Consider the following 10757-nt stretch of genomic DNA (forward strand, 5'->3'; position numbering starts at 1 on the left):
GCCAATTTTGTTTCCACAAATGGTGGTCAGCTGAAGTGCCACATGGTATTTTATTTGCCTCATTCTGCCATTTGCTGTCACCACCACTTTTAACCTGAGTTCCAAACCTTGATAACAAAAGCTTTTCATGCATAATTCCCCTGGTAACTGCTTTTCTCCTCCCACTCATTCACAACATGTAGGAATCAGGACAAGCAGGAAACTTGATCCACAAAGTAGCTCAGTCCCCTCCCTGTTCTTTCCTCTCAAAGCTGCAGTGCAAAACCATACAAGAAACGGACAGCTAACGATTTCACTTGTTTTGTTTAGCGGCAGCTTGTGGTCTTGATCTGTGAATCTGGGGCAAGGCTGAACTGAAATGGGATTTTTCTGAAACATCTTGATGCAAACCTAAACCCTGCATCTCATGTTTTCTTCTTACTGAGGAAAATGGGCAATCAGATACTTGGTTTCTGTTTGGCGCTGGTCGGCATTCTGGGCACCATCGTGATATGTGGCCTGCCCATGTGGAAGGTGACTGCCTTCGTCGGGGCAAACATCATTACTTCCCAAGTCTTCTGGGAAGGCTTATGGATGAACTGTGTGGTCCAGAGCACGGGGCACTCCCAGTGTAAGGCCTATGACTCGATTCTGGCTTTACCGCAGGACCTGCAGGCTGCCAGGGCACTCGTCTGCGTCTCCATCGCTGTCAGTGTGGTGGCCATCGGGCTCACTGTGGTCGGGGCCCGCTGCACCAACTTCCTTCGTGACGACAGCCACACCAAAGGCAACATCGGCATTGCAGGAGGTGTGGTGTTCATACTTGCGGGAGTTTTGTGTGTTATCCCGGTCAGCTGGTCAGCTCACACCATCATCACAGGCTTCTACAACCCTCAGGCCACCCAGGAGAGGAGAGGCGAGCTGGGAGCATCTATATATGTGGGCTGGGCGTCTGGAGCTCTGCTCATCATTGGAGGAGGGATTCTGTGTAGCACCTATAGGTGCTGAGACAGAGGAGGGGAATATAAAATGGCATCCCTCAATCAGATATATAGAGTGTTGACACAATTTTAATGATTTTAGCTCACAGAAGGAAATTAATTTACACTTACCAGCACTACAAAGATCTTCGCTCATGCTTTGTTAAAAAAATGTGTTTAAAATTTATTTCAACTTGATTTCAATTCTATAAGTCATTTTAATGTGTAAAATATGAAACTGTACAAATAGTGCTAGTATGTTTTCTTTCAAGACAATTTAAAATGAAGAACAGCATACATGTATACACAGTATGTGGCATTTTCTTTTAAAGTGAAGTGAAATGAGGTCCAGATGATCTAATGTCAGTATGTTATGATGTGAACACTTTAACTCTCAAAGATGTTTTATGAATTTGCAAAGAATTTATAATTTATTTTTTGATTTTATATGAATTGAATACTTTATATGAAGTGTGTAGTACAGATCTTATTGTACACCTAAAACTATATGTATTTGTAATTTGTAATTTAGTATCCTATACAGTCTTAAAATCTTACATTTCTTAAAATTACAGGAAAAAAAAAAAAAAAAAACTTTTCCCCCATTGGCTTCCAATGCAGATTTACTTATTTAAGGAATTTTCTAGGAAACTATCAATAGCGTGGAACAATGACGACTGCTGATACAAGAAAACTATTGAAAAAAGATTAACTGTATTATAAACAGAACTTTCCTCAGATTTTGGTCGATTTGCATGTTTTAAATATTAGTGCTATACCTGGATTGGTAAGATGAATATGTTTTCTGATGTCATGCATTTAACCAGGGGAATTTTTGTACAGTAGACTGCTCATGGATGTGTCTTTGAAAAAGACCAAATAAAAAAAAGTATTTAGATTTGTATATTTTTGAATCTGTAAGTGTGCCGTTGTATTCCTTTACCTTTCATTTTTAAAATAGTCGCTTTCTTCAGAGAAATCGCATCACATACACAAGTAGAGATGGAAGACACAACATGGTTTTAAATGATGTTGCAAAGCTGCAAAGCTGGTTGGCCAGAGGGATAAAAAGTTGGTTATATCACCAGAGGAAATTGTAGACCCACAACATTTGAAAGCAAGTGGAAAAAAACCTGCGTCTTTGAGAAACTCACTGGTCTGTGACATCTGAATGTACATAAAAGCCAGAATAACTTGATCCTTATCTGGCTCAAAACAGTTTGAAATTTCCCTCTGTATATTTACAAGAGCACCCAGGCTGCCTCCTTTTCAAATATGTTGAGCTCTTTCTGTTGATCTTTTGTCATCTGATTACTTCAGCCCAGCAAAACATAACAGCTCTTGTTGTGGGGAACTTTTTTTTTTCCCTCAAGAAAGACGAGAGAGGAGAATACATTTCTGTTTCTTCAAAGATCCCAAGAGGATGTGAGGATTTTGAGTGTCTATTTTTCTGCTTGTTATTCATTTGTTTATTTTTCTGAAAACATTTTCTATTGGATTTACCTGGTCTTGACCTTTATATAAAACTTTTGGACATAGTATTGTACCATATATTTTTTATTTCCCCATGGGAGGGCAGGGCAGGCAGATTGGGGGTCTGGCGTTGTGCCTGATAGGAGTTATAGGCGTGTGTGTGGCATGTGGACTGCCGATGTGGCGTGAAACGTCTTTTGTGGGAGCCAATGTTGTGACTGCACAATCGGTGAGTTGTTATGATGCTTTGAATACTGAATATGCAATTTTCACCAAGTAAACATGTCAGAATCTATAGCAGTATCACAGTTTGGTATTTCACTCCCATGGTCTGTCTTTCATTCAACAAAAAAATGAAAAAAAAAAAAAAAAAAAAGCTGACTGATTTTTTTTGACATGATGTAGGATGACATGGAGAATCGTGAAAAAGTGTAGAATGTGGAATGCCATAATCCCACTTGTTTCCAATGCTGTTTCACATTGTTTTTATTTTTTTTTGTGTGTGAAAAAGGGAAAATGTGTCAAAACGAGGCAGAATGAGACAGATCAGCACACTAGGAGCAAGAAAATGAGACTTGATTCAAGACTATTCTACAAAACAAGTTGGTCAGCATTGAAAACAAGTGGGATTATCTCATCCCACTGGTGCATTTTTTTTCCTCTCACTGTGTTGAACAAGCTTTCAACACAGTGATTTTTTTCGCAGAGCAGTGATCGCGTGGTCTGTGCTCTCTCTGATACTTAGAGGTTTGGTTTTTAATGATCAGGTGAGTCGCTGCAGACTTAAAATATGATACCTCATCCGCATCAGCTGGACGGGGCATAAACCTCCCCTGTCCCGAGAGCCTTGCAGGGCACATAAACCGCTCCTTTCCACAGAAACAGGAACTCATGGACTGCAGGCCACCTTGCTTTTTAAAACTTACTTGATATACTGTCAATTATTAAACTGTCTAATTCAGTCTAATTACGTTTAATTCTGTCACTAAAGATGTAATCCCTCCACTTGCAGGTGTGGGATGGCCTGTGGTTCCACTGTATTGTGCAGGCAACGGGTCAGATGCAGTGTAAGAGGCACACATCAACCGTCACCATGACCTCTGACATCCAGGCGGGACGCGCCCTCACCTTGCTGTCCATCCTTACCGGCCTGCTGGGCTTCACTGTGACCCTCCTGGGTGGTGGGGTAGCCAACTGCAGCGGAGCCCCACCCGACCACACAGAGCCTCAATCCACCTCATCCTCCAAAAACAAGGTGCTGGAAAAATACTCACTCCTCATATTCTGTGTGGGGAATATTTAGATTATCTGCAATTTGTGTACAACAAAATGAAAATGTTTTCTGTTTGGACTTGTGTGGAAATCATATGTGCAAAAATATATGTTTTAGCGGACAATTTATTCTAGTTTTGAGTTCCAAAATTTTATTCTACTAGAATCAAGTGAAACTAGATGACACTCAAACAGTGCAAACCACCGTGCACTGGTGCAAAACCATCATTCCTGTCACTTAAATTTGAGATTGAATTCATTTAGTGATATTACAAACATTTTTTGGAATGAAATTGTTAGTTCATATTACTTTAATTGTTCTTGTTAAAAAACTAATAATCTAATAATGGAAAACCCAGATCTGGGTCACCATCAAAATATAATTAATTGTCTCTTGTCTCAGTGCTGCCACATTTCAAGGAAATCTGATTGTAAGTGTGTGAGAGAGATAAACTACCTAAAATGTGGAAAACTACACCTCCTTTACAGAGATAATAATCCATAACTGGGGTGAGATTTCACTTATTTCCCATGACATGTTGCTTTTTTTCTGAGTGACAATACTTAGAAATGAAGCACCTCAACTGTTTCAAAACAACGTCATTTTATTAAGGAGAATTTTGGAAACAAGCTTTTTTTTTTATTTATTTATTTTTTTTAATTGCACAGCTAACACATATACAAGAGGCAATGTCCAGTGTAACATTAATTCACAATGAATGACGGCACAAGTCAAAACTGACAACATGTAGTGATAACAGGGAAGCATTAAAGGAATATTCCAATGTTTTGGGCAAAATACTGTTTTCCAACTGACCCAGACTGAGACATGATGTTCGATAGCATTTTCACCTCTGTATGTCCATTGGTTCAGCTCCTATGGGTAGCATTTCGTGTTAGCTTAGCATAAACACTTGAAGTCTATGGGAGTCGTTAGCCTGGCTCCGTCAAAGAGAAAAAATAAATCTAACAGCAACTTCGAAGCTGTCATATTTACACAGTGTATCATGTGTATTTGAAATACACATCTTGGAATTAAAATGAATAAATAAATGATAATAAATAATAAATAAGACAGAGTCAGAGTTCCTGTAATTATTTTGCCTAAAACATTGGAATATTCCTTTAATGTGTATTCAGTCCTCTGTTGTAAGATTTAATCTAAAATTGATTCTGGCATTCATAATGCTGTATAATAAAATCTAATGAGAAGTATATGATGCAGTAACAACAACAAAAACAAATAATTTTCATGGGAAGGGCATTGAATTTACTCACTCCCTTTGAAGCGCTTTTAGCTTGTTTTAAGAAATGTAAGATTTTAAGACTCAGTATGAGATGACTCATTTTTGCAGTGTAGCTTTTTCTCCTGACAAAGACCTGACCAAACACGATTGACTGACATGAGCTGTTTGTCCTAAAGGCAGCTCTGCTGGGTGGAGCTCTGTGTATCCTGTCCGCCGTCCTGTGCCTGGTTTCTGTCAGCTGGTCCGCAGGCAACACCATCTCCATCTACAACGACCCTTTGGTGATCTCGGCCATGAAGAGGGAGGTGGGCTCCTCCATCTACATAGGCTGGGCCTCCTCTGTCCTGCTGCTCCTCGGTGGGGCTCTCATCTGCTTTGTCTGCAGGGGCAAGGAGCGCTCCCACCCGCCCTTCCACAGCTACATGCCATACAGCTCCAGCTCCAGCACCAGCTTCAGTGACAGGTCGTCCCGCACAGCCACAGTGAGGACAGACATCATCAGGCAGAAGAATTCACCCGGTCAAGGATCAGATGGGGGAAGACGTAACTCACTGAATAAAGCACAGATCGGGGTTGGGGTGTATGACCAGGCTCACGGGACAATCATGGGACCTCAACCAAATCATGGGGTGCTAGTACGTGATAGTCTCAACAGAGCACAATATTATTATGACCTGCCTGATCTAGATGGAAGAGGCCATCCACTTGGAGCATTATATATTGTATAGAACAATGAGGACATGCAGGAATTACTCACAGAGTAACCAAACCCAAATTTCTCTGACCTCTAAGCCTGACCTCTAATCTAATGTCACTGCCTGCTGTAGGCCTACTTTTTATTTTACTATTTCCCAGAGGGGCTCAATGAAGTATGATTTATATGATCACTGTCCATATCTGAATAAATTTGTATTTTATGATTCCAGTGGAACACCATTATTACACCAAATACTGAATGCATAAATGAACATACTTTTCAGAAGGTCGACATTTCTGTATTATGGATCCTTTTTTTTTTTTTTTTTTTTTTTTTTTGGACTGGCCTTATGTAATATTCTAATATTCTGAGATACTGGATTTTTGATAAGCCATAATCACCAAAATTAAAATAAAAAAAGGCTTGAAATATTTCACTTTATGTGTAATCTAAAATGCGTGAAAGTTTCACTTTTTGAATTAAATTACGGAAAAAAATAAACTTTTCCATGATATTCTATTTTTTTGAGATGCACCTATATATATAATATTTATGGGGAACAAATAGGCTAAATTTCCCATACTCTTTGTTCTTTATGTCACACAGTAACAACAGTTTGTTGTTTTTACAGGGAGTAAAACAAGTTGTTCAGGTGTGTATACCAAGGAATCCCTGCAAACAGGTTGTGTTACTATGTGACCTACTTCAACCCAAATGTTGTAAAACAAACTTACAGATAGGGAGAGTGGTAACTGTGTGTATACTGTGTGCTATGTGTGTGTGTGTGTGTGTGTGTGTGTGTGGCTGTGGCTGTTCCACTGATATTCTCTGTTGGCATTATCTGTGTGCATTATATTCTATCAGTATTCGTTTATTTCATGGTGATATGATGTAAACTCTTTTGAATCAGTGCAGATTTGTGAAGTTTGATAAAGAGAGCGAGGTATCCCTAATCTCCAGAGGATGAGAAATGTATAAAATGGAAACAAATGAGGGAAAAAAAATCTTAAATGAAATACTTTCACACACTGTTTTTCTGTGTGTTTGTAGGTTGAAAACAAGTGAAGTAACAAAAAGGGCTCCAGAGTTGACAGCAGGATGTTGTTTGCACTGACAATAAAGATGTTTCTTATTAGATGAAGTCACGTCTCATGTGTCCTTTAAGTGTTATAAGCGACAGTTTGGTGTGTCCAATCATGTTGAGTAAAGTGGTTTGGGTTTGTCATAATCTGGTGAAAAGAAGATAACTCTGAATTTCACACACCCATTGTCCCTTTCGACATTACAAGGGCAGTAAGATTAAAGATTATATTTAAGCCTGATTAAAAGGTTTGGGTTAGTGTGTGAGTGTGTGTGTGTGTGTGTGTGTGTGTGTGTGTGTGTGTGTGTGTGTGTGTGTGTGTGTGTGTGTTTGTGGTGGGTGGAGTGAGTGTGGTTAGGGGGTTAGAGGGGTCAGGTGTTTCTGCTCAAAAAGCCTCTGCTTGATTGAAAGTAGATTGTGTTACACATCACTCTGATCTTCTGCATGCATACGTTTTAAACAAGTGCATGCGCATGGAGACAAATGTACATGGTGCATGAACGCACGCACACACACACACACACACACACACACACACACACACACACACACACACACACACACACACACACACACACAGTTACAGCTGGAATATGCACCAACTTTTGCACATACACGAGGCTCAGCATTTTCATTTGTGATCTAATTCAGGGATTTATTCTAATCTAATAAAGTCAGACTCCGTGATTTTTGATTTGGATGGATGGATGCTTTTGGATGTCGGATGAAGTGGCTAAACCAATGACATGTTGCAGAATTAAGGCAAAAGTGGAGTGCCTAATTACTGTTTTGCCCATATTATTTTTTAAAACAAACAATCTCAACATGAAGGTGAAGAATGGAAGAGATGATGTCACACACTTTCATCGCCAACTCTCTGTCTCCGTCTCTCTCTCGCTCTCTTTATTTGTCTCTTTGCTAATCTCCTCCCCTTTTTTCTCCCTAAAGAGTAGGTGTGGTGTATCTACACCTGACCGGTAGCACACAAGCAGATACTCTCTTCAGGTGACAGAAAACTGAGAGAGAAAGAGAGCAGAGGGAGATACAAAAGGGGGAGGGACAGAGACTGACAGAGCGAGGCTGTAAGATGCACTGTGGCTGAACTGGTATCCACATACAGCTGGAGTCAGGTAAGAGCTGCTGGAGGCTAGATCGGTGACTGAATTAGTCAGGTGGTGTAGGACAATAGTGCGCTGTGGTCCCAGGGTTCAATACTCTAAGAACATCTGCGGAAGGACAAATGATTGGAGAGAGACACAGGAATGGAGGCTTTCAGGTATGACAAAATCACGGAGTGAGCAAGAGTAAGAGACTGAAAGAGAAACCAGGGAATATACTGTGGAGGTGACGAAACCAGGAGTCAACCAAGACAGTGCTACCCAGGGAGCTCCAGAGGAAAAAAAAACATCGGAAATTCTTCAAAGGACTGTGAAGTCAACCACCTGTCTGCTATGGCCTCTCTGGGGATGCAGATGCTGGCCAGCGCTCTTTGCCTCCTGGGTTGGGCAGGGGTAATCATCACCTGCATTATGCCCATGTGGCGGGTCACAGCCTTCGTGGGCAGCACCATTGTCACCTCTCAGACTATCTGGGAGGGCATCTGGATGAGCTGTGTGGTGCAGAGCACAGGCCAGATCCAGTGCAAACCGTACGAGTCTCTCCTCGCTCTCAGCTCTGACCTGCAGGCTGCCAGGGCTCTCACTGTCCTTGCCATTGCTACAGGTGGCGTAGGTCTCATACTGGCCTTCATCGGAGGGAAGTGCACTCGCTTCCTGGATGAAGAAGGAGGCGGGGCAAAGGGCAGAGTTGCTGTAGCAGCCGGGGCAGTGCTGATCGCCACAGGGTTGCTGTGTTTGATTCCCACGTCGTGGACAGCCGGGGCGGTGGTCAGGAAATTCTACAGCGCCGCCTTGGACAGCCAGCGGAGAGAGATCGGAGCCTGTCTGTACATCGGCTGGGGAGCATCCATCCTGCTCGTCCTGGGAGGGGGGTTGTTCATCAGCTCCGCCTGTCCCCTTAAAGCCCACAATACAGACAAGAGCCCCTCCGTTCGCTATCTTGTGGTCCACTCCTCCAACGGGTCCAGCCAGGGAGGCTCACAGCGCAGCAGGATTCATTCGACAAAATCAGAGCCATTCGGGCCGATGTTCTCCAGGCCGCAAAGCAATGAGGGGGCATCAGTAAGGTCGCAGCCAAAAGGACTAACGTACACAAGGCCTCCCTGGGAGGACAGGCCTGGGGAGAACTCAAGGCAGGGGTCAGAAGTGGGCAGTAAGGCGCCGTCAACAAAGTCTCAGATGAAGCGACCAGGGTCGACAAAGTCAGAGCAAAGCGAAGCACCGTCTACAAAGTCGCAGCTGAAACAGGCTGAGTCACAAGAAAGTTTATCAGTCAAGTCCCAAGCTAGTGAGGATGCATCCTCCAATGCAGCAAAGACATATCTATGAACACACACGCTCATCCATGTACACACACACACGTGCGCGTGTGCACACGCACACGAACAAGCACGCTCACATATTGACTACAGATACATAACAATACTATGAATTATTTGGATTTGTTAATTAGTATGTGTTTACTTATTTTGTGATATTAAGTCATGAATGTAGTTAATGTAGCTGAAAAAATGAAGGATGTACATATACTCTACTGCAGTTACCTATTACAAGCATAAGATATTGCTTTTGTGCTATTGTCGTCATGTTCTTTTGAAAGGGGAGCGGGGGAAAAGCATATATATATGTATATATATATATATATATATATATATATACATATATATGTGTGTGTGTGTGTGTGTGTGTGTATATATCAGGGACCAAACGTCCATATACACTGGGGGGGACAAGCCCCCCCCCAATGTTCAGGCACTCCAAAACTGTCCCCCCCAATATTGCTGGAATATATTAGCAATTCAATAGCAAATTCAATATCTGTCCCCCCCAGTGTTGAAAAGGTGGTTTTGGCCCTGATATATATATACACCATATTCGTCATTATATAGAAATGACTTTGTTTTTTGTTTTTTATATATGCAAATGTAAGCAAAAGTTGACAAAGGAAGGAAGGAAGGAAGGATATGCTCCCTCAACGCCTGAGGAGGCCCAGTGGCTGTGGTGGAGTTTGGACATTACAATTTTACAGTTAAAAAGGTAAAACACTGAATCTTCAAAAACATTTACAGAATTTCGCAAGACACTGATACTTATTTTGACAGCTCATTCCAGCCACAATCACTTTTAAAATGTAAAATTACATTTCAAGTGTGGGCTTTGAAAGGATATGTGGACACTATGGCAATGAAACCTGCTCAAACTGGGAAAAAAATACTTTGTAAGCCTTCCGTTTTAGCATTCAGAATGTATTTTTTTCTTCTAACAACAGCAGTAATTGTTTCTGTTTGTTATTGTTACCACATGTACTAAGCATAAACTCTCCTTTCACATTTCTTATTGTCATGACTTTGAATTTTGTGTTTACTTTACATTGATAAGAGCACTCATTTTAGGTACATGGATGTAAAAATGCTGCATTTTTGTTTAGGTTTAGTTTTCTGTGCTTTATATTTGCTACTTTAATATGGTAAATGAAATAGTTAATGACGAGCTGAGAATAGCCTTTTCTTCAAAGTTTGCCATAGCATCCCCCTGGACTCTCAGTCTTAGGTCCTGGCTGTTAAAATCCACAGGACAAACTGGTTTGACAGAGAGTGTGCTTACACCAGTGGTGTGCAATGTTAGAAGAGGAAGGCATGATGTGTTTGACAAGCATTCAAATTTAGTTTCAGTGGATCATGTTCACGGAACAAACACGCAGCTTTGTGGTTTTGCTTATTCAAATCTACACAGGCACATGATGCCTTAATTATGGGCAAAATATTCTTGAGTTTTTGAAGAGGGTGCTGAGTGATGTGGATGGATTTACACAGTATAGCTGAAAAGTGTAAAAGATAAATACATAAGTACTAATGTATGTCTATAAGCACACAAGTAAGGAAGAGTGAAACAGAATAAATACATTTTTTA

General features: G+C 41.1%; 3 protein-coding genes across 3 annotated transcripts; all 3 read left to right on the forward strand.

Moving 5' to 3' along the window:
- The first annotated feature begins 25 nt into the window (after nucleotides 1-25).
- On the forward strand, nucleotides 26-1873 carry LOC115370936 (claudin-4-like). The gene has a single exon (XM_030068014.1). It carries the CDS (start codon nucleotides 430-432, stop codon nucleotides 985-987), a length of 558 nt encoding a protein of 185 aa, XP_029923874.1. The 5' UTR covers nucleotides 26-429; the 3' UTR covers nucleotides 988-1873.
- Nucleotides 1874-2526: 653 nt separating this feature from the next.
- LOC115371629 (claudin-4-like) lies at nucleotides 2527-6713 on the forward strand. The gene is made up of 4 exons (XM_030069090.1): nucleotides 2527-2661; nucleotides 3445-3687; nucleotides 5113-5586; nucleotides 6699-6713. Exons 1-4 carry the CDS (start codon nucleotides 2527-2529, stop codon nucleotides 6711-6713), a joined length of 867 nt encoding a protein of 288 aa, XP_029924950.1.
- Nucleotides 6714-7792: 1079 nt separating this feature from the next.
- LOC115372013 (claudin-4-like) lies at nucleotides 7793-9461 on the forward strand. Its single transcript, XM_030069704.1, has one exon. It carries the CDS (start codon nucleotides 8181-8183, stop codon nucleotides 9174-9176), a length of 996 nt encoding a protein of 331 aa, XP_029925564.1. The 5' UTR covers nucleotides 7793-8180; the 3' UTR covers nucleotides 9177-9461.
- The last annotated feature ends 1296 nt before the right edge of the window (nucleotides 9462-10757 follow it).

This window comes from Myripristis murdjan, chromosome 14, assembly GCF_902150065.1.
Source record: "Myripristis murdjan chromosome 14, fMyrMur1.1, whole genome shotgun sequence".
Classification (NCBI taxonomy): Eukaryota; Metazoa; Chordata; class Actinopteri; order Holocentriformes; family Holocentridae; genus Myripristis; species Myripristis murdjan.